We start from the raw sequence: 27,354 nt of genomic DNA on the forward strand, positions 1-27,354 counted from the left end.
CCCCTCATTAACAATGGTCTATATTACCACCAATGAAATGCTTCTAGGGCACCATTACAAGCTAAACGGCTAAAATGGTATGACCCTAGCCCCCACTCTACCAGCTGTCGCTCCACGGCTCAGCCAGCCGCGCAACGTGTGAACCATGGGATACGGAATGTACCTTGCATATGCATAAGCGAGCCGTGTGAACGGCGTTTTCCCTAATACATGATATGTACTGGCAGCTGCAGGGCACAATGCACACTGGCAAGTAGCAGCGGAGAAGTTCTCTATATGGAATATTGCTGCACGTAGCCGCTGACAGGTTTTGGTTTGTATGCATATAATATACCTTGGATGCCGCAGTTGCATATATCCTGTTACCGGGCTTCGGGAACGCGATCTGGACAGACACGTGGTCAAATATTAGAAGGAATGTTGATTCTTATGTGGCCTCCATGTGCCATGTGAGTACGCTCGTGTTCAAGGTCCATAAGATCGGTGCGATATGACCGATTGATCCGATGGGCATTTCTAGCTGGGGGGATGCGGTGGAGATACGCGATGCACGTTGAAATGCGTCGGTGCGGGAAGTACGTCAGCGATCATGTACGGAGATTTTGTGAAGTTGCTAATGCGCGATGAGTGATGCGTGCCGTGGACGCCTTACGCCCGTAGCTCGCGTGCTTTTGTTCATTCATTCATCGATTCATCTAGACATTGTCGTCGTTCGGTCCGAGGAGCAGTCGGATCAGACGCGCGCTCACTTGGCGCCGTGGTGCCATGACCCTCGGCCAGCCTATGCCGTTTTCCCCTTTCGCTTCTTAAACTCTTCTATCCAACCGGCAGCCTTGTCCTTGGGCACCACGCTTATCGTTACCAGGCCGTCGACGATCTCTGGCTTCCCGCTCCCCAGTACCTTGCCTAGGCTCATCTTTTTCCCAACTTTGATCAATCCACCCGCTGCCGTCTCCATGTACGATTCGACGTTGTCGATTGTGTACTCGTGCTGCTCGTCCCAGGGGAGCGGGAAGATGTAGTCGAGGTGCTCGTCTAGCTTCTCCTTTTCAGAAAACGCCTTGATGAAATCTGACTGCGAGTGCATTGGGTAGAGCAGAATAACCGGAACCGTGAGGGTCGAGGAGGGATCTAGGCTGTTCTCCAGCTTGACGGTAGCGTCTTCCAGATCTGGGGGCTTCTCCGTGCTTCGCGTCAAGATGTTCCGGCTTCGCAACGCAAGTTTCATTGTCGCTCGCTCCGATGCAGCCTTCTCCTCTCGTTCGCGGCGTGCCTTTTCGACGGAATCTATGTACTGCTTTCGTGCATCAATCTTGGTTTTGAGGGCCTTGAGAGGGGCATTGGAGGCATCTAGAGCCAGTCCTCGGTCGCAGGCCCAGGCCGCTTCTTGCAACTTGTCTAGTGCAAGACTGGCAGTGGCTGACCTGTAGAACGCCTTGATGTTGGCGGGATTGATCTTGAGGGTCGATATGCAGTCTTGAATACAGGAGCGGTAGTTTTCTGCTGCAAGTTAGCACTCTGCAGTCGAATCGGTGTTGTGAAGAGGCCGCAGTGCGTGTTTGTGGATCGTGCCTTCCTTCCCGTACTTACTCTTTTCGAGGTTGCATAATGCGCGGTTGACATAGACGGCCTCTCCAATCACTCTTTCCTTCTCTGCTTCCTCCTTCTCGTCGAGTTCAACGGGGATGACGTCTGGTCCTTGTGCATCTGGGTCCGGGTTGGTTTGTGGACCTTTGAGCGCTGCTATCGCCTTGTCGTAGAACTCTTTCGCGTCTGTCCACTGCTTTGCCCGTGCGCATTCATTGCCTTGTTGTCGGAAGTTTTCAGCAATTTCGGCACGGGTTCCTTCGTACGCCATGGCCTTCAACGCCTCCAGCGCCATATTCTCACCTCCCTCGCCATCTGTTTCATCCAAGCTCGTCATGAATATTGGCATCCGGTTCATCTCTTTCATCAAGTCGTCCACACTCTGCGACTTGACCTCGGCCATCGCTGGTGGCAGTTCGGCCGACACCGCCTGTGGTCCATTCTGGTCGGGTTGCGCCATGTTGCCTGTTTGGATCCGTTTACATGCGCTGTCCAAAATCCCACGATATGCTTGTTATGACTGTATGCTCGAATTTTCGGTGATGGTCGCTTAGTCAGGCAGGCGGCGGGGCTGTCAAGCCCTGACCCACGAACCTAGCCATCACTGACTGGCTGTCTGCGACCTGAACAGGTGAACCACTGAGAACACACCACCTGCTGCCCAGCAAAAGCCAGAAGGGATGGCGCAGACAACGAGAGGGGCACGCTAAAGTGAGATGGGCCGGCACCGGCGCTTCCGCGTCATGCTATACCGTCTAAGCTTTCCGTCGACGCCGAAGGTTCAAGGAGCCGTAGCCGATTACGACGCAAATCTCCTATTTGCTTTTCTGAGACGACATCACCTCAATAGCGCCGAGCAATACCGAGTAACACCGGATCAGGCATGCAATCGTCGGCTGTTGAATCGTGAGCTGTGTATGTCGCGCATCAGTGGGAATCATGGAATGTTCTGCTGATTGCCAGACCACATTGTATAGCGTCCTGCAGCTGTCCGCACATCAGGTCCACTCTCCGCTGGTGGACCACATTGCCCTTGCAGGCTCTCGCAGCCTGCATGCCGAATCGATACTTTACCCGATGGGATTCACGAATAATGGAGCCATGGCATCTCCGCACCACCTGGCGAGGCTGTTTATTGAGAGGCGCTCAACGAAACGTCACTCCAACACGCTTCCAAACTGTATCTATCCCGTGTGCGGTGGATTGTTCAATCAACAAGCCCCAGCCTGTTCAAGCATCATGATTGTGCCGACTCCGCGCTTCATTTTGTTGGGGTAAGTGGACGGCCTCGATGATGCTGCCAGCTCTCACATGTATCAACATCTTGATTCAGATGCCTTGGCGGGTCATGCCTGATAACTGTCACAACTCTGCTCTGGCACTGTGATCAGGCAACCTTGCAAAGAGAATGGTGAGGCTGGAGTCATTTAACATTCCAGCTTGGAGAATTGCGTCGTCGATCTGGACTCGAGTTCGGCTCCTTTGCACCGCCAAGAGTGCACGGATAGATCCTATCGCCTCAAAGCAGGAAACCCGCTTCTCACGCCTGACTCAGCAAGACACAATAGGGCTGCTCGCTCATGCAGCTGCCTACCATTTCGGTAGTCTACACATGTCCCCTTTTCTAGATACCTCGGAGACACGACAGCGACAGCAAAAGTGCCAGGCCAAAACAGGGTCAAAATCTGAAGATCAAAGTTCTAATTGCAGGCTACAGCACAACGGCACCGCACCGGCGCACCGGATCGTTGGGCGCCATCGCGAGCTTGACAGGGACATGAACGTGCCACTTTGTTCAAAGCTTTCCTCGGTGGGCCAAGTGTGCGGCGTGGTCAAGAGGCTGAAACTCCCAGTCACGGCTCATCATCAACGCCAAAGGTAGTCCAGAGTTACTGATGGGGCGAAGCCCTGTGGAGCTTTCGACGGCGACAATGATCATCTTGCAAATTACCGTGGACGCGAGTTTTGTTTGGAGCCAGCTGCCCGCCGTAAGAACTTGTGCCTCACATTTGTTGATGCTGCGGAGGCGTATCATCGCACCCCCTTCATCAGCGCCGTTACCACTCGCAATCGTTACCACCTGCCCCTTGTCGGGTCATTTCACTCTCCTCGCTAAGGCATTGGCCATCGTCGCGGGACGCATTCAAGGCAACGTTGGACCTAAATGCACAGCCAATTAAGCTTGGCTGGATGGCGGAAAGCGGATGCGCTCGAGCCAATAGTGTGCTTGCAACACAGGGGACCCTCGGCTCAGCTGCATGCAGGGATACTTGTGCTCGCTAGTGCGGAGACGTGCATAAGCAAATGGACTCGGACATGGAAACAAATTTGACAGGCACAGATGGGGTTTGATTGATCCTATGATTCCTATTCGTGCCTTTGGCCATAGTTCGGTATCCTCAGTGGACAGTGCGGGCTTGTGCCTGCGTTCCGGGATCCCAGATGATGCACGGGCGATCACAGCGATTTCATGCTCAAGTTGTGCCTTGTCCCTCCCTCTCCTCCTTACGCTCCGTGCCGTTGACGACACACGGCTATCTTCCTCGTAGGGCCCGCTGGCCGTTACTTGTCAGTTCTTTTCTTGCCGTCAAAAGTGTTTTAGCCTGCGCCGTTAGTCGCTTTCCTCGTCTCGTTCGCATTGCATGTATCGATGAATTGAGCGACGTTTCTGAATCTGTCGACCATCACCAACTTATCACGTCACTCCTTCGATTGTAAGTACGCGCCTGCCTATCTGCAATCGTGATTCGATTTCTGTTACTGGATGTCTCTTGCTCAAAGTCACGTCGTACTAACATTCGCTCCAGAACAGAGACCATCTGAACGCAGCCTTCTCGTCGATATACCTTCCGACGTAATACGATCCGACGCTTTATACTTTTAAATACCACGACTCGTGCTTCTTCCAGTGGCTGGACTTCCAATACCCGATTGTAGTACAAAGGGCTCGACCGGTACGTGGTTCACCGTCACATATGCCGGAGGTCGACACGGCTTTGAAGGGTGCATCTTCTTTGTGGAGACGCGTCTTCGATAATCTCATAAAGACAGTTCTGATCACAGCACTGGGTGCAATCGATCTGGTCTTGAGTGTTTGCTGATCGCGTTGTAGGCATGCGTTAGACTCTATATGCATACAGCACCACTTTACTGTGGTTCTGAACACTTCGGTATTTAACAATCTGACCGGTATCCAAGTTGCACGCTTGATATCATGTCTACCGATTACTTTTCGGATCAGGAGGCCTTCCTTACCAACCATCCGCTCCCCACGCCCGTTGGAACGCCATACAGCTCCTTATCCCGGACAACGTCGAGATACGACACGCCGGGAAGCGACATTCCTAGTTCGCCGCCTCCTTTCCCGCCAGACCATAGTTTCAGCTCGGAAGATGCTGCCAACGACGAGAACATCTCAGTGTTGGACCCACGCCGCTTCACTCCAACTTTGCATGCGAACTTGGTCTCTGAGATTCTGAACCTCCGTCGGGAGCTAGATTCGAAACATAAGTTCATCGACGATCTAGAAACTAGTCTACACACGGCACGCACCGACAACGATGCTCTTGCAAAACAGCTGTCGTCATCCGTCAAGGAAAGCAAGGCAGCCAAACGTCAGCTCCAGCACTTCGAGACCGAAACACTCGCCGCACTAGATGAGATTGCAGGTGAAAGAGACAAGTTCAAGGAAACCAATGCTGACCTACGGGAGAAGCTAGCAGCAGCAGAGAAGAGAACCCGGAGCCAAGATGACGACTCCACCAAGGTGCACGATATGTGGGCTCGGGAAAAAGAAGAGTGGGCGGGAGAAAAACGAATTCTGGAGCGACGTGTTCATGTGTCTGAAACACGGTTAAAGATGCTTTTGGATGAAATCGCTATACACGAAGCTGCCAATGAGGACGCTGGTGCCGAAAGCGAGGCGGATGATACAAACCGGGATACTGGTATACCGGAGAGCGACGCAGGGAGCGTACGATCGTCACCTCAGCGAAGATCCTCTACTCGCCTTGGACGCCATGCAAGAAATCGAAGCAGCAGCAGTTACAAGAGCATTGGACGCAGCTACCGAATGTCTTTGATGAGCGCCGATGGGCACTTCCGAGGCAACGGTATGAGCCTGGCAGACGAGCTTATATTCGACGAAGAGGAGGAGGAGCTGGACGAACTAGAACTCGATTCAGATGATTTCCCTGAAAATGAAATGCGGGCAAGAAGAGCTCGCGAATCCCGAATGTCGATGTTACCTGACGAAAAAGCAAAGCGCATCCTAGGCCTGAGCAACGACACCCAACAGGGTACCTGGGATAGCCCTGTTATGACAGCCGATGATACCGAGCCGCGGAAGTCGTCGTATGAAACAGTACAGTCATCTGTCACAATGACGCCTCGCGACATCACCCTAGTATTCCCGCCAACACGACCAATCTATGTTGACACTGGCGTACAGCCATCGCCCCCACCCTCGCCTCCGAAGCTTGTCATGGTCGAAGCGGCATCCCAAACGATTGAGCCATCCGGGCCGATGAAGTCGAGTGAATTCTCGTCTACCGCTGCTGAAATCGAGGCGAATCAGAGCCGGAAGCGCGTTTCAGTGCCTTTGCCCTCTAGTCCACAGCGCCATATCAGCCCTGAAATTTGCACTACGACGTCAAGCTCGGTACAAACCGTTGAGCCGCTTAGTCCGCCGCCTACCCCTAGGATCCCCGTGCCTGCAGAAAAAGCAACCTTGCCACCTGCCATACAGACCGAGCTCGTTTCTACAGCCACGCAAACAGACTCTTTGGTCGAGCCTGAGACTGTGCCTGAGACGTCCAAGAAGTCTCTACCGACGCCAATCACAATTCCTTCCATTGCCATCCATGCTCCTACATCCGCCCCTTCGTCGCCGAGAGCACCTATCCTTCCTCCAGGGACCAAAACCGTGTCGACTCAGACGAGTGGTGATCTTGTAGCTCCAATGTGCTCAACTGGAATGCAAACTGAGCCGATCAGAATCGACCAGAGACCTGTTAAGCTCCCTGCGCATCTCCTTCCGTCTGCGATCTCTTCCAAGCCCGGAACGCCTGAGGCTGAGAGCAAGGCCATCAAGAAGGACTTTGACCAGTCTGCTTCGAGCAACATAGAGCACGCTGCTCCGAAGTCAACGACTCGTCAAGATTTCATTGCTCGTCTTGAGAAGGCTGGTGAGAAGAAGATTGAGAATCGTTACCCCGGAAACAATGACAACGGACCTTTGTCGCGCCAGCTTCATGCAGACATACTCAGTCGGCCTTTCCGAACAAGCAGTCTCTTCGCCGGGTTCGATGGTCCATCATCTGACGAGGAGGATGAAGATGCCGATCTGAGTGACGATGATTATAGGAGCCCACAATACTCTACCTCAATGCTTTCGTCGCGCAACGCAAAGAGTGGACGGCCAGTGAACCCGCCCACGCCTGTTCCAGAAGACAAGGAGACTACACCTATGTCCAGGCCATCCGTCGACTCTGTCAACAGCGTTTCACTGGCGTCCAAGCGTAGCTCGATAGAGAAGCCTACGAGAGTTGGCAAGACGCAGCGCAACTCGATTAGCCGCCAGCCCAGCATCCGGCGATCTGCCATGATCCAGAGTGGCACGGCAGCTCACAGCCGCTCTCGTAGCCCTAGTATTGGAAGTCTAGGTTCTGGTAACCACATTCCGAAGCCACCCTTCCCAGTGCCCACTCGGTCAAGCTCGCGCAACAAGCCAGTGAGCAAGAGCGAAGGCTCGCAGAGCCCAACGCCTCGTAACAGTGGCTCGTATGCCGGCCGCCGGCCGTATGGCGTGAAGCACCAGCGGAAGGAAAGTCTACGCAAGGTGCGATCTGCTGCTCCTGTGTCAAAGGGCGCTCGCTCTCGCAGTAGATCACCCACACTGCCTGCGACTCCAAGCAATGCCGACACGTCTTCCATTCCTCCGCTGCCTAGCGACATTGTGAGCGCGAGCGGCTTCCGCCACCGACACCAGCTATCGACAGCCACTGCCGCAACTGGTTACACAGCCAACGGGTCCACCAACAGCTCAATCTCGCACACTAGTGTGGTCGATGCTATTGCTGCAGCCATGATTGGAGAGTTCATGTGGAAATACGTTCGTAAGAGGAAGGCATTCGGAGGCCCTGACACGCCTGCAGATGTCAGTCGTGCGGCAGAGGAGGCTTCGCTGGCCAACCATGGTGTGAGGCATAAGCGCTGGGTCTGGATTTCTCCATACGAGAGAGCCATCTTGTGGAGCAGTAAGCAGCCAACCACTGGCTCTGCATTGATGGGCAAGAGTGGTCGCAAACGTGAGTTTAAAGCTGGTCGCATATTTTTCTGTACTAACATGTTTCCAGTCGTCATCCAGTCTGTGCTTGATGTGGCCGACAACTGCCCTCCTCCCAAAAACGAGACGCTCTTCAACCGCTCCATCCTTATCCTTACTCCTGCCCGTGCACTCAAATTCACTACCTCGTCACGCGAACGCCATTACCTGTGGCTGACTGCACTTTCTTTCCTCGCTCACTCGAGCGCACCGATGCCGGATCTTGGATCACTGCCACCTATCCCACCGCCTGTCGACGAACCACAACGCCAGCAGGGCGCAACTCTCCGCCGTAGCCGCGTTCAGGATTCTGTGCGTCTTGCCAAGGGTAGAACCAACCCGGTCATGGCTCGCTATGCATCCCAGGATGAACCAGTGCCCAGCCTGCCTTCTCTTGCTGGGTTTGAAAGAGCTATGCCAGACGCTGCTAGCCCTCCAGTCATTCCTCGTGGCCCTCAGCACGGCAGGAAGAGAAGCTCTACTGGACCAAGCGCGCCTCCACCAAGCGTCCCGTTCCGCAGTTTCTCACACCAGCACGTACCGTCCATATACTCAAACGGCTCTTCCGACATGTACAGTGCGGGCGTACCACCGTCTGTGCCTTCTTCGGTCTACAACCCCAACAGCGGCGCTATGAGTTCTCGAACATCAGAGGCCAGCACATCGACTCGTCAACACTTTTTCGACACCATGGGCACCGTGCGCATGGAAGCCTTCATCGACAACGCTCTCGGCGATCCAAAGCAGTTGAGCAGCTACGGCGGACGAGCACCGCACATGCACCACCGTCGTCGCCGTGGCAGCAGCCAGTGGAGCGCCAGCACACGCGACCAGTCCAACCGTAGCGGCGGTCTCTTCGACCTGGACTCGAACGATCCTTTCCGTGGCTTCTAAGCAATGCACTGCACTTACGACTCGCTCATGTGTGACGGGTATGCCTTACGGTCGATCGGTTGTCTTCTATCGCGTGTTGCTCTCCTTGTCTTTGGACTGTTTCAATCTCTCACTTGTATCTTCTCACATCTTTCCTACCACTCGGGCTGCGACCCATACGACCCCACGTCATCACTGCGGAAGGACACTAGTCCCGACTGCATCTTTCCTTGCTGTCACTTCGCTTCTCAATTTTCCATTCTCTCACTCGCTCAACATACCCTAGGGGCCTGTCTGCAAGGCTAGAACGCGGTCGTGCTCGCGCACATCATATCATCCATACCGCCTATTTGTAATGTTTCTTCTCCAGGCCGGCTTTCGCAGCTGCGCACGCTTGATACCCCTCGCTAAGTTTACCGTATGGTTTTTGAGCGCCTTTTGTCTCCTATCTGTGTCATTTCCTTGCACGAGAGTTCCATGTTCACTTTGTCTGGTGGAGCGTTGAGTCTGGGCGATCTCGCACCTGCTCGCTACTTGGTGGGAAGAAGTTGGCTGGTTAAAGTTGATAGTTTGCAAGAATGCCACAATCAATACCGCTAGTCTTTCCCTACTGATTACCCCTGCATCTTTGACCGTGACGACCCCTGATCTCACGGAGCCTTCTTTCATTCCGATTCTCTCGAGCCGTGCCATTAAGCAAACACCGATATATAGTTCCTAACTTTAATGTTAGTCATCAGAACAGGCTCGGTGGTGTAGTTGGTTATCACGTCAGTCTAACAACGCAAGTTGTTCCGGACACTGAAGGTCCCGAGTTCAAACCTCGGCTGAGTCATCTGGAGTCGCTACACGGGGTGTAGTGCTAGCTTTTTGTTGGTGAAGGAGTTGTGGTTGATTTTTTTTGGGTTGGGGGTTCTGCGCAAAGAAGACCACATGAGTTTGCGAACATTATGGCGTAAATGCATCCAAACTGCAGCAATATAGAGTTTTGGCATGCAGTACCCAGCCTTTTTGCTATCCGCGATGAATTGTGTGGTGATCAGAGTGGAGACAAAAAGGCGAAACTTCGGCACCCGAACCTTGCGAACGCAATGCAACAAACCTATCCATGTATGTAGTGCTGATGAAAAGGGTGAAGACAGTCATTGCCTACAGGATCTTCGCAAAAACGATTGTAGTTCGCATGCAATATCATGTTATTCAGATTTCTGCAAGCTGACTGGCACAAAAACTTTGGAGTCCGGGGCACGGCCAAAAGCGTGGCCACCGGGCATTGCATAATCGGAACAAAAAAAGATATTCAAGAGGTCTTGCCCGGAATCTGGTAACTCGGTTAGCAGCTGGAATTGAACGAGAGACGTGCAATTCTTACCGAACCGGGGTTGCCGGAAGACACTGATTTTGATGATCAGAATCCGGAGTGATAACCGCTACCTGGATGGTTATTAGCGGGGGCAAGTGAGAAGCGGATGCGGTGAACATACACTACAAAACCGATTGTAAGCGCTTTTGCTTGGCTGATTGATGGTGCAATGGCAAAATTAAACAGTGAATATCGACTATTTAATGAATGTTCAGCGGGAGTTGGTCTGAACAGTGGTTCCGGCGGTAAGAATTTGCATGAGGGGTGGAGCCTCAAGTGTGGGCGCACACGCCGATATACACCGGCGTTGAGTAGGATAGTCACATCGATGCCCTGACATTGCACCAAGGGACTAAAGTGCAGAAGCAACGGACCTCCGCAGCCTAGAACAATACCTATGATATACGGTGTTACACAGAGCCTAATAGCAACGTAGACTTTGAAGCTGTGCATCTACATTCATGTTTCCTTACTACGACTTGCGAAGCGGCAAGAAGGATATTGCCTACGCAAGAGCCTTCGCTGCTTCCATATCTTCTACCGACACTGGTTTGAGCGCGCTCTTAGACACTGCGGTGCTGTACCTTCGAGTTGGCAATGTCGATGCGGAGATGTTTGACCTGTACATATGCGCTCTGGCCCTACAGATTGGTCTACGACAGTAGTATATGTGTTAGATGCAAAAATAGAGTTCAGAAAGGTAATGTGGAAATAAGACGCAGTTCACAAAGGGAGACCAATAACCCCATATCCAGCCCTGATCTGGAATCTCGCATTCATTAAGCGCAGCCTAATGTTTTTCAACCCAAGAAGTAGGCGCGATGAACCTCCAGAGCATGACATACTGCCAGGAACGTTGCTCATTTGAGTATACCCATCCACCCTCCGCGCCTTGAGTCCAGTGCATGCGTCAAACTTGGCGTCATGTCTTTGAGAAGCGGTGGTCTTTGCAAAGAAGGGCAGTAACGTCATTGCGGATGTATAAAACTGCCCAACTTTGGCTTTGAAAATTATGATGAAGTTCTCCTTGCTGAGTGTCATAATGACATGGCTACCGGTATCGGAAGCGACGCGTGTGTGAGTGCGGAAGGGGAAACAGATAGCTGGAAAAGGCAGACCAAAGACGCGAGGATAAAACTTGACATAGAAAAAGGGACAAGGTCTTGCAGTAGAAGTGGAAGTAGTGGTCGGTAGTAGTGCTGGCTCCTCTATCGAGCCCTACACCATGATGGATTAGAGAAGTATTGATCATGCCTGCAACATGATGACAACACCTGTACTTCAGGTATCATAGAGGTACTATTGGAACAACATACAAATCGACTTGTTGTCACTACCTATCTATAGTGTCATTTGACGATATCTAAGTAGTCTGAAAAGAAAACCAACGACGTGATAATCACTCACAACAAACAACGTAGACGACGAGCATTCTATTGACATGAGCTTCTCTTACAGCTTGCTGCCTGCTTGTCTCCTCTTTTCCTTCTCCTTGTCTCTCAACAGGCGCCGTAGGATCTTTCCTGATGGCGACTTGGGTATCTCGTCGATAAACTCAATACCGCCACTGATCCACTTGTATCGCGCCTTGTGCTCCTCAACGTGCTTTTGGATCTGGCGTGCGAGGATGCGGTCACTCTCTTCCAACCCGACTGATGGCGATTTGACGACAAAGGCTTTTGGTACTTCTCCAGTCTTCTCATTGGGAATCTGAATGACGGCGCAGTCGTTCACAGCGGGATGCGTCAGAAGATGTGCTTCGAGCTCCGCAGGCGCGACTTGGTGGCCCTAGAGTTTTGTCAGCATATGTCATCACACGATGGGTTCTGCCCGTACCTGAACCTTGATGAGTTCCTTGATACGATCGACGATGAAGACATGTTCGTGACCATTTGGCCCCTTTTTGAAAACAGCCTCATCTCCGGTACGCATATACCCATCTTGAAAAGTCTCTTTGTTCGCTTTGTCGTTGTTCAGATAGCCCAACACGACTGCAGGCGACTTGACCAGCAGCTCACCGGGCTGGTCATAACCGGTAATCTCAACACCTTCGGTGGTCACAATCTTACACTCAATGCTGGGAAGTAGGGAGCCAGAAGAGCCGAACCAGATGTCATCAGGGGCAGACGAAGAAACAACGGTACACGTCTCTGTGAGGCCGTATCCTTGACGAATCTTCCAAGTGGGGAACATCTTTGAGAGATCTTCTGCCGTCTCTTGTCCTAAAGGTGCGGCACCGGTGAAGATCGACCACACGGAGCTGAGATCGTACTTGTCTAGTAGAGGCTTGTTCTTGGTCATCAAGACGATGATGGGTGGTACCAAGAACAACGTATTGATCTGGTAGTCTTGGATCGCCTGGAGCGTTGATGCGAACTCAAACTTAGGGAGGACTACCACACCATCACCACGGTAGACGTTTGCATGGCAGATAACAACCAAGCCATAGATATGCGACATGGGCAAAAGACCGAGGGCGACCTCAGTGTAGTCTGATTGGTTTCGCACGTCGTTGATTATGGTATCTCTGTAGGGCTTCTCGTAAGTGCAGATTTGCACTACTTATGGTTAGCTACTGCATGATGCGGATGTGGGGCGTCTTACTTGTGTTGGCGATGACGTTCCTATGTGAAATCATGACACCTTTCTGCATATGGTGTCAGTGTGAAGTTGCGTGTACACCAAGACAATCGTTACTTACGGGAAGACCAGAGGTACCGCTGGAATAGCAGAGGAACGCTGTTCTACGAGCACCATCACCCTTCTCCCAGTTTAGCTTTGGCAGACGATCAAGCTTCTCGCCCTCACGGATGAGGTCGTCCACTGTTTTGAGCCCTTGTGGTGTCTTCTGTCCAGCGAAGGATTCTGGCACCTCCAAGATGTAGATGCGATTCTCGGGGATACCACTGTTCTTCGCCGCTTGTCGTGCAGTGTTCAAGAGAGGAACACAGGTGAAAAGGGCTTTAGCGGCAGAGTTCTTCAATTGGTACTCGAGTTCGGCGGCGCTGTATGCGGCATTGGCGGGTGATTGGATGCCGCCCAGACGATGTGTGGCCCATGCCAATGGGAGCGTATCGATCTACCGGATGTCAGCATCCCCATGGATATATCAGCTAGGACGTGTGTACCGTGTTGACAGAGAAGACAGCGATAACTTTGTCCCATTCGGTTCCCTCATTTGGATGGAAGCCAAGCTCCTTTGACAGACCCCGAGCGAGATAATCCACACGGTCGCGCATATCCAAGCACGTGTAAGCCTTTCCAGTCAGTCCGCAGATGAAGGGTTTGTTTGAGTAGCCAAGCGGATGGCGGCCATAATGCTCGTCCAGCATAAAGTCGCAGATGGGAACCGAGTCTGGCGGGTCGAAGGGGAGCTTCGGCACCCATGCAGGAGGATGGAAAGGCATGTTGGGTCGTGTCTAACGGTGCGTCAGCTGTGCGCAAAGCTCTAAGAGAGACGCAGGTACGCACCTATGGTAAGCCTCAACTGGCGATACAGGCAGAGGTTAAAGGAGGAATCATTGCTCCAGCTTTAACGCGTGTGCCCATCGTCCTCATTGACGTTAGTGTCTTCGGATGCCGCTTGTCTTCGCAGCCGATAGCTTACGCCAGCCCCCAATTGTGGGGAAGCTGGGGTAAGGCCGAGGTCATGGCCAAATGAGGCTAGTCCACCCTTAACTCCGGGCTTGGGTCGGCGGCAGCAAAATACTACTCACAATCCCGACATAAGCACCTAGACTGTAAACTTGCAAATCCTCCATAGAGTGCTGTCTAGGGGCGCAAGGAATCGTGATGCGTTTCGACCATGGCTCTCGTGTTCACTCGATGTTGCTGTTACCAAGACATGGTACAGCAAGAGCGACCCTAATGACGTATCAGGACGCACTGACAGCCCTCTTCACTTCCATAGCATTACGCGTTTACGCACTTTCACCATGCTGCTCAGGTGAGAGAGCATCGGAAGGTCTCAGCGTTTCCTTACGCATGATGGTCTCTCAATTGTATTTCAATTGTCGTACGAGCTCAACTCAGGTTTCATTATCCATATGACACGCTTGACACACTCATTTCTACTCCTTCTGACCTCAATCTTTTGTTTCTAGACCCAATTCCTCTTTTCTATCAAATCAACTAGCGCTTTTGAAGAATCGCGACGTCTTCCACCAATCTGCCGCCACCATTCTCACTCATCTTGCCATGGCGTCCTTGAAGCGTAAGCCCGATGACGGTGACGCCGACTGGGAGGTTATACAAGTAGCGAAACCGCCCAAATTTACACAAGACACAGCTGGAGCTAGACTACAAGAGGAGCGCGGTAACTATGAGAGTATGACTTCTCAGCGCCCGATGAGAGAAAGGAAACGCCCAGAAAGGTTCGCCGATTTATCATATCAAGTGGTCTCTAAGAAGAAGAAGGCGACGCCCAAACGAGTCACACAATGGCAGGACAAAGCGCCCCGCAAAAGCTCACTGGCTGCGAAGAATCCTGCAAGCCAACGATCGCGAGTTGAACCTTATGCAGTGACAGATACTGTCATCAGTAACGTCGAGGACTCGCCGGAACTACCAGAGAAGATGTCGAAGATAGTCCGCCTCAAGCTTCCACTCACTGGTTCGATACTCGCTACACCTATGCATCACTCGAGGCAACAATATAGCGACGAGTCCGAAAGCAAGCTGTCGTCCCCACCGGCATCGTTGCCGTCAAGTCCAGTTTGTTGAGCTTGTCCAGTTTCCTAGCGGTCAAACTAATACGCAAACAGCTCTTTGCCTATAAGAGCAGACAGACGTCACTCCTACTGGAAGGAAGAGACCAATGTGCTCAGCGTATACCAGAACCTGTACCCGCATCTAGTCAGGATGTCGCGACCGTATATACTACGCAAAATCTTCTTACCAGCCAGGTGACTGGATCACAACGCTGGGAGCAGAAGACGCCCGGAGAGAGTATACATCGTGTCACAGCCTTTGCCCATCCTGCACAAACCCAACCTTCGCTGCGTTCGCCCGAGAATCACGGTCCCATCGCGTACCCCACACCCGACTCGGCACTCTACCGTGACCCGAGTACTGCACGCAGCAAGTTGAACCCTCAGCTTGAGAATAGCCAGGCGCACAACCAGGACCCGGACTGCGAGAAATGCGGTAAAGCGGGCCATACAGAGCACAACTGTTCTGTAACTGCTCCTATCCCCGGAACCCCTGATCGTATTGGAGGAATCGAGGCCTGGCTTCGAGCTGACAACCCCACTAGCCAGATTAAGCCGCCATCCGGTGATGTTATCGAGCCAGCTCCTAGTCTCTATGCAGCGTCGGAAGCAACAACAGAGTGCGAAGAACTGGGCGGTCCTCTCGTCGGCGAACAAGACTCTATACCCAACGTCGACTACCTCCGTGATCTGACTGAGCAGCTCCTTGTCCAACAGAACAAAGGCCCACACAAGCCAGAGCCACAAGGACAACCGGAAGTATGGGCGGATGGACGGCAAGAGCTTTGCGAGACACTACACTACTATCGTGCCTACCAAAGCGCTTGCTACTCAACTGGTGGCTTTGCAAGAGGCTTCATGTTCGATAAGGTAGCGCATGATCGAGACTACATGGACGGCGATATCGTCATCTCCAGAGCCGGCGGTGGTCTCATTAAAGACATAGATTCCGGTGAGATGAAGTTGAAGAGGGATCAATCAGAAGATTCTGCTGCTGTGGGCTTGAGGAACTGCATGATCCACCGCAACCCAGTTGTCATTATCACCGGAGCCGACAACCCAAACATCGCGTCAAAGCCGCCACACCAGTACTGTGTTCTAGATTACTTCAAGCCCACTCACGTCTGGGTTGAGAAGAGTGGTGACAGCAAGATTGTGCGATACCGGTTCGAGAAGTTGAACACGAAGAAAGAGTCCTGGTGGCAGGCGAAGGATGCGCAGGAAGTGGTAGAGCTCGGCTCGCTCCCATCTCCAGTCGAGAAGGTATGTAGAAGCTGCAACCTGCAGTCTCCACAGGTGTATCTGAATGGCTGGATGTGTTTACAGCCGACATGCGCCGCCTTTTGGAAGATCTACACTCCCACAGCTGGACCTAGAAGGAGTGCGCCAGTGAAGGAGCCCAAAGAAGCGTCCTTGGTCTACGATCCGCGCTTCCTCAAGCAAAAGACACCTTGGCACAATGACGATCACGATTATCCTCTGGTATCCAATGCTGCTGAGCTATCCAGGCACGCTGTTCCAGGCGAGAACACATCAGTCGCGTTTTGGTCTGGCATGGTCTGCCCTGACTGTGGACGCTGCACGTCCCGTTTGAACTGGACGAACTGGAAGTGCTCCAATACCGTATGTCAGTATACAAGGACGCCGCCACATACGCTCATTCCTGCGCTTTCCCTTCGCGACCCTCTTTGGCCAGTCACCAGTAGCTACATGTTATCTAGAGATACCGTATCACCTAGGCTTGGACTGAAAGTGTCCTTTGAGCATGGTTATCGCATCAATCGTTACGAGATACCTGGGGTAAACGGTTTCATAGCGCACATGGTTGCTAACAAGACTGTTCTTGAAGAAGATGGCGGACCAGATGCGATGTTTGAAGAGCTTCAACAAACGGACATTGGGTTACAGCGCCGATCTATGCCCAATGGCCAGCTGAAGGGACCCAACTACTGCCGCCACTTCGCCGTCAACTACGGTATGCCGTACAAGTTTATCGCAGCTACAGCATCCCACTCCTTTACTGGAGCAGCTCGCCCGATAACAAGCACCCGTAGTCGCTTGAACTGGGCCGCTAAACTGCTCCTAGCAGAGGAGAATGGCAAGAGCATGGAAGAAGTGCGCCAAGAATGGCAAGAAAAGGAATTCAACGAGGTCCTGGCATTAGGATACTTTGAAGAACAGAGGATCAACTACCATGACGACGGCGAGTTCGGTCTCGGCCCGACGATAGCGACATTGAGTTTGGGAGCGCCAGGGACAATGCGGATCCGAATGAAAGCACGGCACTATCATGGCGTGTCTTCTGGCGCAGGTCTGTACGACGACGCTGCTCCGATTCCAGGGTGCCAGCAATATGAGGCTCGTCTCGCGCTTCAACCTAGTCTGGATGTTCTCAAGAGATCAGACACCAAGACGTGGAATGCGAGGAGAAGGCAGATTCCCAAGGAACTGGGGCTTACAAACCGAGGCAATGCGAAAGATGTGCTGACCATGCAGCTCGGACATGGTGATATCGTCATCATGCACGGTGCGGATGTACAAAAGTACTACGAGCATGCTGTTGAGCACGCGGGCAAGTTGCGGTTTGCGCTTACATGTCGGTACATTGATCCCGAGTCGCTAAAGCCCGAGGACCGGCCAAAGTACGCGGTTGGACCTGATACAGAAGGTTATGACGGGTGAGGATTGACGTGATTGATTGGGCAGTGTTGAGAAGGGAAGATTATGATTACAGGTTACACGCGGACTAGAAGGAAGTAATGGTTAGAGAGGGCTTTTGATAGATGGCTGTATCTGGCGGACACCATATAACTGTAATCATGTTGAGGCGTGCACGACTTACCCTTCGATGCACAACTCATACCGGGTATTTAACTTTTGTTTTTGATGCGCATTACTTCGTTATTGTGTTGGTCTTCATATCTCTTGCTTCCACTCCTTGTTGAAGGCTCGTCCAATGACCATCCTCCTCACCTCACTTGTTCCAGCACCAATCTCGTACAACTTGGCATCCCGGAGTATCCTTCCTACAGGGACTTCATTCATGTATCCCATGCCACCCATGAGTTGGACGGCATCGGCGGCAACCTCGCTTGCCCTTTCTGCGGCATACAGAATCGCGCCCGCGCAATCCTGTGTCTTGATGTCGGGGCTGGCATGCGACTCATCGACAGCGCGCGCGACGCTGTATGTAAAGGCCTGACTGGCGCGGTACTTTGTGTACATGTCGGCCAGCTTGCCCTGCACAAGCTGGTTGTGGGCAATGGGCATGCCAAACTGCTTTCTTTGGTGTGTGTAGGGCAGGACGTTGTCGAGCGAGGCTTGCATGAGGCCGAGTGGTCCTGCGGAGAGGACAAGGCGCTCGAGATCCAGGCCTTCCATTAGCACGCGGACGCCGCGGTTGATGTCGCCGAGGACGTTCTCCTTGGGGACGAAGACGTTTTCAAAGACTAGCTCGCCCGTGTTGGAGCCGCGCATGCCGAGTTTGTCCAGTTTGTTGGCGACGCTGAAGCCCTTTGCCGATGTCTCGAGGATGAAGGCGGTGATGCCTTTGGAAGCCGCGTCAGGTTCAGTCTTGGCGTATACGACTATTACGTGCGCGTCTGGGCCCTGTCACGTTTGTGTCAGTATGTGTGTTCCTCTCCAGAAGTGTTATGACGAGGGAGGGCCTTTACATTTGTGATCCACATCTTGGTTCCATTCAGCAGATAGCCGCCATCCACCTCCTTGGCCGTCGTCTTCATGCTGACTACATCACTCCCCGCGCTATGTTCGCTCATAGCCAACGCTCCGATGCTCTGCCCACTGATCAGATCCGGCAGGTACTTCTTCTTCTGCTCCGCATTCCCGTTCAGCATCAGCTGGTTGACGCACAACTGGCTGTGCGCCGCATAACTCAGGCCTATGCTGCCACTGGCCCGCGACAGCTCCTCCATGACGACGCAGTGTGCTTGGTATCCCATGGCGAGCCCGCCAAACTCCTCGTCGGCGGTTATGCCCAGGAAGCCGGCTTCGCCAAACTTCTGCCACATGTCGTTGGGGAACTCATTGTGCTTGTCGGTGCGCGCGGCGATTTCTTCGGGGATTTCTCGCTGGGCAAAGTCACGGACGGAGTCGCGGAGTTCGTCGAGGTCGGACTGCGTGGGTGGTGTGAAGGCTTTGGGGTGCTTTGTCGATGCGTAGCGCGCCGTGGTGGAGAGAACGGTGGCGGGACGGATGCGTGTCTGGCGGATGCTGCGTGTGAGGAGGCGGGGGGCTAGGGACGTCATTGTGACTGCTGTTTGCTATGGAAATTGGGAAACTGAAAAAAAAAAAAGGTCTTTGTGAGGAAAGAAAGTGGTAACATGTTTTCACAATGCCCGTTCGGTTTGCGACGGCTGATAGACCGAGGCACCTTCCTAACTGATGTAATTGCGGAGAGGCTAGCGTCTGGGGAAGATGAAGCGGCCCAATTCCGCTCTCCCGTCACACGCGCCGACGAACATCTACATCATCGACAACCCTTCAGAGCTCATTAACCTTCTTCATGCTCCGATTGTTGCACTCGCCCACATCCAAGGCCACCAGAAACCTGCTCACGGCATTATACGCCGCGACCGTCGCCGTCAGCTCCACAACCATAGTATCATCCAGCACCGACTTGACCATGTCCGCAACCCTATTCTCCACCTGCACACCCACAGTCATTTGATCCGTGTAGACCATGACCGCGTACTCCTCATCGCTGAAACCCAACAAGCCTTCCCTCTCCACTTCCCCGTGTCTCGTGACGGGCAAATCGAACACAGTCTGTAGCACTTGTTTGGAAACACCCGCCTTCAAGGCCAGAGCGGCATGTACATCCCACTCGTGAACTGCATGATTCAGCACGGCAATTCGGCTTATGGCGAGTTCCTTGAGATTGGCAGGTAAGCTGGTTTTGGTACGTATCGCGCCGATGAGCGAGTTCCAGCCGTCCGCTACGGCGGGGTTGTGTAGCAGGGCGAGGTCGAGAGGGATGAGGGGGCGGGGCTTCCGTCGCTCGGCGATGCGCTCGTAGATGGGGCGCGCTTCTTCATTGGGGGGCTCGTTTGGGGCGTAAGGGACGCGCATTTTTGTCGGGGTTGCTGAAGTCAAGGTTCGTATGTGGATGGCGGATAGTACGGTACGAGGCGGAGGGCGCAGGAGGTTTGGCGGAAATATGCGGAGGAACATTGGAAGTTGGGGAACCCGAGACTATCGAATGATTTATATATCCACCCTATGCATATGCGGGGACTGTTACGGATATGCTTTTCGGTATCTGGAATAGCCGGATGCGCAGTATCTAGCTGTGCAAAATGTGAAATCGAAACTGACCATTGTCTCAGTCTTTTCAGTCAAGTCGTCAAAAGAGCACTTGATTGCAGATTCATTCATGCCAAGTTTTCCACAAATACAAGTATAAAATATTTACATATGCAACGCCGCTAAAAGTCAATTGATTTACAGCCTGCTCTGCTCATCAAACACATTCGGCAACCTGGGGATACCCTCCAACCTGGTCGTCTTCTTGCCTGCTGGCGCAAGGGTAACATTGTATGTCAAGTCGAGCTTCGCCTTGGGGTCGTTGCTGGGCTTGAAGTCTAGTAGCAGGTCGTCCTTGACCGCAAATACAGTGTCATTGGTGACCCACTGGTCATCACGGGGGTATAGTTGTGTAATGAGTGGCTTGTAGTTGTCGGCAGAAACCATGAGATGGATGTGCGCGGGACGGAAAGGGTGGCGGTCGAGCACCTTGAAAAGTTGGCCAGCAGCGCCTGTTGAGTGTCAGTTGTGCTCGTACAACGTCTTGAACATGCAGCATACCATCGGTAGGCAGCGAGTACGCTGTCGGCTTGTAGCAGTAGTACCAATACTCGCCCTTCTCGTTCGTGACGAACTTTCCTCTCAAGTTGTTTGGCTCCTGGTTGTCGGGATCTTGGAAATCGTACTTTCCGTTGGCGCTTGCTTGCCAGATGTCGATGACTGCATTGGGGATACCCTTCTTGGTGTCGAGATCCATGACTACACCGTGCATGAGAGTGGTCTGGCCATCGGGGTGTGGGTTGCGGATGATGGTGTCGCCAAGGTCGCGGAACGGCGAGTGTGGTGACCAGAAGGGACCAAGGATTGTGGATGAAGTAGGTGTCTCTCCGGACTCGTTGATGTGCTTGTGTGCAATCTCGTCGACCAATCTGTGGCCAAGTCAGTATGACGCTTGCACCTGCTCGAGCTTGAAAACTCACGATTCGACGCCAAGAACGTCTGAGATGCGATGGGCCTCGTTCCTGGTCGAGGTTGTAGTCTTGCCAATGGAGTTGACAAATCGTACACCCTCGAACCACTCCTCGTTGGTTAGCTCGACCTCACGAATGAAGTCGTGGAGATGCCTGATCAGCTTTCCCATGACGAAGCGTGTCCGATCTGGCACATTTGGCCCAATCGCGTTAATGACGGCGTCGGTGAAGTTGGGATCGAAGCGGTGCGAGCCATTCTCCTGGGGCTCAGGCGCTGTTTGTGTGTTTGGGTCCATTTTGGATGTGTAGAGAATGGGGAAGATGAAGCAACAAAGGGTATCAAGAAGATGTTGGAGATGAAGTAGTGTAGTCAGATGTCGACGTCAGGCGCAGGAGCAGCTCAATAAATAGTAGCTAGAATCCAGCCATCCGTAGCCAACCGAATCGGTGCCGTTGGCAATGGCCGCCCCTCTAGCTGCACATCAGGCGAGGCCTTGTCAGAAGTGTCTGGCGGCATGCTCTACCGGCTCTCAAGCGTGCTTTGGGCGCGAACAGCCACAGTGCCGAAGGTCGCGCCATGTCGCGACGGTTGCCCCGCCTCGAGCTGAGCGGATTGGCGAATTAAAAGGCAGCCGATGTGGAAGAAGTCTTACCCGCCCTTTTCCCCTCGGACTTAGCGTCCTCTGCACCAATGCCCCGCCTTCGGAGGGGACCCCGGAAATTTGACGACGCGACGCGATGGCCGACTTGGTGAGAAGTCGAGGGCAGATCCGGCAGACAGACATCTCGTCTTGCAGTTTCCTGTGCAGCTTGTCCATTAACGTCAACGGGAAAGACACATCCTGTGAAAAGAAGGAACCTCCAACATGGTCAAGCATCATCTCATGATTGGCACGTGGACGCCGCCGGGTGTGATCATCACGGTCGCGTTTGACGACGAGACACTAAAGCTTGAGCTGGTGAAGAAGACGGAGACTCCAGAGGATGAGCCCATAAGCTGGATGGCTTTCGACGTATGCGCGCAACTCCCGAACATGGATGCAACCAACAACGGCTGATCCCCAGAAACACAGCACAAGAGGAAGAACATCTACGGAGCTTCCATGAAGAAATGGAGTTCGCACGAAGTCAGGAGCCCGAGTGAGATTGTACACACAGGAAGTTTTCCCATGGGTGGACACCGTAAGTGGCACAGCATGAGCATTGAATGTCACTACTGACAGGCTTCACAGCCAGAGCAAACGATGCCGATACGAAAACGCGTGCCATCTTCCTCCTTCCGGCCCAGAAGCCTCCTTACGCCGTATACTGCAATCCGTTCTACGACTACGCTGGCTACGGTAACATATTCTCCGTCGATCCTTCGGGACACATCAAAGAGAACATCCAGAACTTTGAGTACTGCGAGAAGACTGCCATCCATGGCATGGTATTTGATCCCTCGGAAACCTACCTCTACAGCGCGGACATGTGGGCGAATCGAGTATGGTGTCATAAGAAAGTAGACGATGAGGGTAGGCTGGAAACGGTAGGCTTTACTGAGGCCCCAGCGCCGAAAGACCATCCAAGGTGGGTAGAGATGCATCCGTCAGGAAACTATCTCTATGCCTTGATGGAGGCAGGAAACAGGCTGTGCGAGTATGTGATTGACCCGCAGACAAAGCTGCCCGTCTACACGCATAAGACGTACCCGTTGATCCCACCTGGTAAACCGTCCCTCTACCCATGACGATCCCAAAAGCTAAATGAGCATCTCAGGCATCCCCAACGCAGACACCATGTACCGCTCCGACGTTTGCTTTCTCACCAAATCCTCAAACTATCTATTCGCAACTTCCCGGTCCAACTCCTTCTCTCTCACCGGTTACATTGCCGCATTCAAGATTGCTCCGTCAGGCGCCATTGAGCGACAAATCTGCCTCAATCCTACACCAACCTCTGGTGGCCACTCAAACGCTGTATCGCCATGTCCGTGGTCGGATGAGTGGTTAGCACTTACGGACGATGAGAAGGGCGGAGTGGAAATATATAGATGGCACGACGAATTTTTGGCAAGAGTCGCGAGGTTGGAGGTTGGCGAGAAGGGCTTTGGCATGAACGCGATTTGGTACGACTAATTGGATGCAGGCTAGAAACACGTTTGCCTTTGTAGGAGAATCCCAGACGGAATCCAACGTATTGGTAGCTGAAACTTTCCAATGGCAGTGCGCTCAAATTAGCTCTGGTGGGAGTGAGTAGCGATAATCCTCCAGGTACCGAAACTTGGCGTGGAAGGGGCGGGTCTATGTTCAGCCTCGGAAGAATGAGGGGCAGCGGTACCGCCGTCGCCCGAACTAACGCCAGCCGGCAGATGTCATCGGGGGAGCTCTTCCTTCTGCAGCTTCGTCATGGACCACACGAGGGATTCGGAGTAGCATAGTTGCATTAATCGAATTGATACACTTTCCATCCTCTTGCACTCCTCGATCTGCTTACCTGCTGCTTGCAACACTCACACTAAAGTCACAGCTACTCTACTGCAACAGACATCATGGCATCAAAGTCAACACCAGGCATTTTGTACGTGACGATGCAGCCCAAGGAGGGCCTGCCTGAAGCACAGTTCCATGATTGGTAAGTTGACCCTCGACAGCCGCATTCTTGCTTCTTCGCGATCCCACCTGACCCTCTTCCCACAAAGGTACCAGAACGAACACGGCCCCAACCGCCTTCGCCTTCCCTTCTGCAACAACGGTTTCCGCTATCGCGCCACCGACCTCGAGAATGCATCCGGCTCCAAAGACAAGCCAGAGTGGATGGCCATCTACGACTTCGACGAGCTCGAATGGCTGACAAGGGAACCCTATACGAGGCTCCGGAGCGCGCCGGCGCAGACGCAACGCGAACGAGACACCATGAAGCAGATATTCGTAGACAGACGGTCGTACGACTTGCTCGGCGAGTGGAAAGACGACGACTTCAAGGACCTGCAGGAGGTAGCAAACGAGGGGGAGAAGAACGTCATGATAGCCGTAAGCTTTGCGCTGCAGGACGGGGCAGACAAGGAAGAAGAACTGAAGAAGTGGTATGACGAGGAGCACGTACCGCTCCTGCAAAAGGTTCCGGGATGGAGGCGGACTAGGAGGTTTGTTACATCCTACCTGGATCTCGAAAGCGGACACAAGTCGGAGAAGGAGTTCCTTGCGCTGCATGAGTATGCGCCGCAGAACGGACTGGGAGGGCCCGAGTTCAAGGCTGCCACCACGACCGAATGGTGCAATAAGATCTACAAGCATGTCGTGAAAGAAAGGAGGAGGAGAGTTTACGACTTGTACTACACCTTTGGGGCTGCGCAGCGCGACCTACAAAGCCTGACAAGCAAAGACACGGTACCCGTGGAGAGCACAGAGGGCAAGGTCAAGACATATCCAGCGCACACGACGCCAGACAAGCGACCGGCGATTGAAAGCTTCATCACAACCAAAGACGGCGTGGAACTCCCGTACCGCCTCGAAGGCTCTGGCGACCCCAATGCGCCTTTGCTCGTTCTCTCAAACAGCATCCTCGTCGACTATGGTATTTGGGACGACTTCGTCGCAGAGTTCGCAAAAGCCACAGACGACAAATACCGCATCCTCCGATACAGCACTCGTGGACGCAACACGCTTCCGGCAAACTCTACATCACCCATCTCAGTCCATACCCTCACAGACGACGTCATCGCGCTGCTCGACGCCCTCCGCGTCAGGAAAGCATCCATCGTCGGTGTCTCACTTGGCGGCGCAACAGCACTCAACGCAGGCCTCTCCTACCCAGACCGCATCTCAGCCTTCGTAGGCTGCGACACCAATGCCTTTGCCCCTCCCTCCAACGTCAATGCCTGGAACGAGCGTGTCGGTGTCGCCGAGAAGGAAGGCCTCAAGGCCTCATCCGGTGAACCCATTGTTGGCGAACAGCTCGCCGAGGTCACAGTCCGCCGCTGGTTCGTCAAGGAATCTTACGACGATGCGGAGCTAGCCAAGAAGATTCAACGTGTCAAGGACATGGTCAAGACGAATTCTCTGTCTGGTTTCCGTGATTCTGTCAAGGCGCTGCATCAGTATGATATCAGGGAGAAGATGGCTGGATACAAGGGTAAGGGCGCGTTCTTGGTTGGTGCTGGTGATGGTGTGCTGCCCAAGACCATGAAGGAGAATATGGCGGATAAGCTGGGCAGTGGCGTTGAACTCAAGGTTATTGAGGGGGCGGGACATTTGCCCATGGTAGAGAGGCCTGCGGAGGTCGCCCAGTTTGTTGCGAAATTCTTCGAGGGTTAGGATTGTCATCTTTTTCCCCGAGTGTTGTAAGATGTAGGTCGTCTACATATAAGAGGTTTATTGCTGATTCCATTGTCGACAAAGATCTCCATTTTCCCTTTGAACTCCTCTAGTGCTTTGTGCAGTATGGTAAAATCTGATTTCGAGAGAATCGAAGAAGAGCTTGTTATGTTAAAAATGACCCTTATGGAGTTTTATTGTATCATTTCTTCTGTAACATGCTTGGTGAAATTCGCAGATTAACCTAAAGACCGATGGTGTTCAAATGTCCCTTGCAGCGTTCAGCAAGCCACTTACTTTACCAGCCTACATCCTACCCTCGGTCCTCTCTCCCATCCACCCAACTCGTACAGTTGACACACCTCTTTGCCTTCTCACTGATGTATTTCCTGCAAAACTTGCACTTGACCTGCTTCTTCACGATATTATCCCCGCTGCTCCTCGAATATGCCAACGCGATAATCCAAAGCGCCAACGCAATTGCCAGAAACCTCATCATCTTATCGAGGAAATCGCCATAAGCCAGTACCACGGCGCCGTCGTCGACGGCTTGTTTAGGCGTGTTGTAGCCGTTGGAGATGGAGGCGTTGTAGTTGGGCCCGGACTGCAGTATGGCGAATTTGGAGTCGAGGTTGCGAGAGATGAAAGGAAGGAGGGAGATTATAGGGAGTATTATCGAGGAGACGAGCGAATTTGCACAGGCGGTAAAGGAGGCTGCGAGGCTGGTTGTTTGGATCAGTACGGTAGCAGTATATGTGTTACTGCAGGAGCGTGGTACATTAGTCCTACGGCTACTTCGAGCACGTTGTCGCGTAGAGCAAAGTTGCTGAAACTGTCCCAGGCACCCGCTGTTCGCCTCTTGATCCCTTGTTCTGCATCGCGGAGGGTTTGCTGAGTATTTTCGTCTAGGCGCGGCATGATGATGTTTCTAGGAGGGTCGGGAGGGTAAATGGATGTGGATGTTGATGTATGTTGGTGCATGGTTTACCAAAGCCGGAGTCGCGTCTCAGGTGACGACGTCATCGAGACGCGCTAGGTCTGGGCATATCACGCGCATTGCTGGTTCGAGTTCTTCGTCCACAGAGTAATGGCTTCCATTGGAAATGCGGTCTATGCTATGTGCTTTGCAGCGACGGCTGTATCTAGCGCAACGACTATGTTCCCTTAATTCATCAACTATCGCGAGCTGTTCTCCACTGTCTTTCAATGCATTCTGAAACCCGGCCTTCTCCACGCGTAAGCTTCCCCCGCCTGTGGTCCACTTAGCGAGACGCCAGATAGATCGACTTTCCTTATTGTCGTTGCCCTGCGTCTACCATGAAGCCAAGCGGCTGCAGCGCTGCGCACGACATGTACTTTGACATGACGACCTCTTGCGCATCCTTTCATGCGTCCGCGGTCCAACACGCCGCACACCATGTCCTCTGCGATCGCATCGACGACCATTATGACGCCTTCGGATACACAATCTCATATCTCCTGATTCTTTGCCAGCCCAAGACATGCGTGTACAACACAGACCCCACAAGTTCGGCCCGTCTGCGCAGCAAGCCACTCTTTCCCGCAACACAGGCCACATGCCCAACCCACACCCCACCCCACCGTCGTAACGAGAAATATCAAAAAAAGAGACCCCGCCTGCGCACAATCACGCCGCCAACCAGCCTCATGATTCAGTACTATCGTCAACTTTGCCGACCCCCGGATCAAAGCCCGCCACAAGGCTTGCTCGCGCCGCGTGACCCTTTGCGGCAGTCTAAGCTCACCCGCCGACATGAGAGGGTCAAAGTGAATTCCCAAGACGCAGGGTCTGCCGTCCGAACAAGATAGAATAGCGTGGACATGACAAGTGGTCAGGTTATGTCAGGTCAGATCGTGTCAAGATCGGGACAGGCAAGCCAGGTAGATCACCGCGTCGTTCCGTTTCGCGTAAAGATGTGCGGCAGGAAATGCTACTTTTCTGCAA

At 53.0% G+C, this 27,354-nt stretch overlaps 9 protein-coding genes across 9 annotated transcripts; 3 read left to right on the forward strand and 6 right to left on the reverse strand.

Moving 5' to 3' along the window:
• Nucleotides 1-781: 781 nt before the first annotated feature.
• On the reverse strand, nucleotides 782-2,047 carry ACET3X_007726 (uncharacterized protein; the record flags this gene model as incomplete). The annotated part of the gene is made up of 2 exons (XM_069453904.1): nucleotides 782-1,500; nucleotides 1,591-2,047. 2 exons carry the CDS (start codon nucleotides 2,045-2,047, stop codon nucleotides 782-784), a joined length of 1,176 nt encoding a protein of 391 aa, XP_069304889.1.
• A 2,754-nt stretch (nucleotides 2,048-4,801) lies between these two features.
• ACET3X_007727 (uncharacterized protein) lies at nucleotides 4,802-8,806 on the forward strand (the record flags this gene model as incomplete). Its single annotated transcript, XM_069453905.1, has 2 exons — nucleotides 4,802-7,895; nucleotides 7,944-8,806. 2 exons carry the CDS (start codon nucleotides 4,802-4,804, stop codon nucleotides 8,804-8,806), a joined length of 3,957 nt encoding a protein of 1,318 aa, XP_069304890.1.
• Nucleotides 8,807-11,484: 2,678 nt separating this feature from the next.
• ACET3X_007728 (uncharacterized protein) lies at nucleotides 11,485-13,697 on the reverse strand. The gene is made up of 5 exons (XM_069453906.1): nucleotides 13,277-13,697; nucleotides 12,850-13,227; nucleotides 12,753-12,795; nucleotides 11,985-12,706; nucleotides 11,485-11,936 (listed from the first exon to the last, which is right to left on the reverse strand). The coding sequence occupies exons 1-5, from the start codon at nucleotides 13,553-13,555 to the stop codon at nucleotides 11,601-11,603; spliced, it is 1,758 nt and encodes a 585-aa protein (XP_069304891.1). The 5' UTR covers nucleotides 13,556-13,697; the 3' UTR covers nucleotides 11,485-11,600.
• Nucleotides 13,698-14,345: 648 nt separating this feature from the next.
• ACET3X_007729 (uncharacterized protein) lies at nucleotides 14,346-17,539 on the forward strand (the record flags this gene model as incomplete). The annotated part of the gene is made up of 3 exons (XM_069453907.1): nucleotides 14,346-14,861; nucleotides 14,912-16,120; nucleotides 16,184-17,539. 3 exons carry the CDS (start codon nucleotides 14,346-14,348, stop codon nucleotides 17,537-17,539), a joined length of 3,081 nt encoding a protein of 1,026 aa, XP_069304892.1.
• Nucleotides 17,540-17,773: 234 nt separating this feature from the next.
• On the reverse strand, nucleotides 17,774-19,125 carry ACET3X_007730 (uncharacterized protein; the record flags this gene model as incomplete). The annotated part of the gene is made up of 2 exons (XM_069453909.1): nucleotides 17,774-18,466; nucleotides 18,532-19,125. 2 exons carry the CDS (start codon nucleotides 19,123-19,125, stop codon nucleotides 17,774-17,776), a joined length of 1,287 nt encoding a protein of 428 aa, XP_069304893.1.
• A 235-nt stretch (nucleotides 19,126-19,360) lies between these two features.
• On the reverse strand, nucleotides 19,361-19,948 carry ACET3X_007731 (uncharacterized protein; the record flags this gene model as incomplete). The annotated part of the gene is made up of 1 exon (XM_069453910.1): nucleotides 19,361-19,948. The coding sequence occupies one exon, from the start codon at nucleotides 19,946-19,948 to the stop codon at nucleotides 19,361-19,363; it is 588 nt and encodes a 195-aa protein (XP_069304894.1).
• Nucleotides 19,949-20,248: 300 nt separating this feature from the next.
• ACET3X_007732 (uncharacterized protein) lies at nucleotides 20,249-21,636 on the reverse strand. Its single transcript, XM_069453911.1, has 3 exons — nucleotides 21,103-21,636; nucleotides 20,684-21,051; nucleotides 20,249-20,634 (listed from the first exon to the last, which is right to left on the reverse strand). Exons 1-3 carry the CDS (start codon nucleotides 21,387-21,389, stop codon nucleotides 20,321-20,323), a joined length of 969 nt encoding a protein of 322 aa, XP_069304895.1. The 5' UTR covers nucleotides 21,390-21,636; the 3' UTR covers nucleotides 20,249-20,320.
• A 323-nt stretch (nucleotides 21,637-21,959) lies between these two features.
• On the forward strand, nucleotides 21,960-25,388 carry ACET3X_007733 (uncharacterized protein; the record flags this gene model as incomplete). Its single annotated transcript, XM_069453912.1, has 6 exons — nucleotides 21,960-22,106; nucleotides 22,167-22,275; nucleotides 22,326-22,799; nucleotides 22,852-23,200; nucleotides 23,602-23,706; nucleotides 23,774-25,388. 6 exons carry the CDS (start codon nucleotides 21,960-21,962, stop codon nucleotides 25,386-25,388), a joined length of 2,799 nt encoding a protein of 932 aa, XP_069304896.1.
• A 313-nt stretch (nucleotides 25,389-25,701) lies between these two features.
• ACET3X_007734 (uncharacterized protein) lies at nucleotides 25,702-26,306 on the reverse strand (the record flags this gene model as incomplete). Its single annotated transcript, XM_069453913.1, has 2 exons — nucleotides 25,702-26,110; nucleotides 26,167-26,306. 2 exons carry the CDS (start codon nucleotides 26,304-26,306, stop codon nucleotides 25,702-25,704), a joined length of 549 nt encoding a protein of 182 aa, XP_069304897.1.
• Nucleotides 26,307-27,354: the final 1,048 nt, after the last annotated feature.

The sequence above is a fragment of the Alternaria dauci genome, chromosome 7, assembly GCF_042100115.1.
Source record: "Alternaria dauci strain A2016 chromosome 7, whole genome shotgun sequence".
Taxonomy (NCBI): Eukaryota; Fungi; Ascomycota; class Dothideomycetes; order Pleosporales; family Pleosporaceae; genus Alternaria; species Alternaria dauci.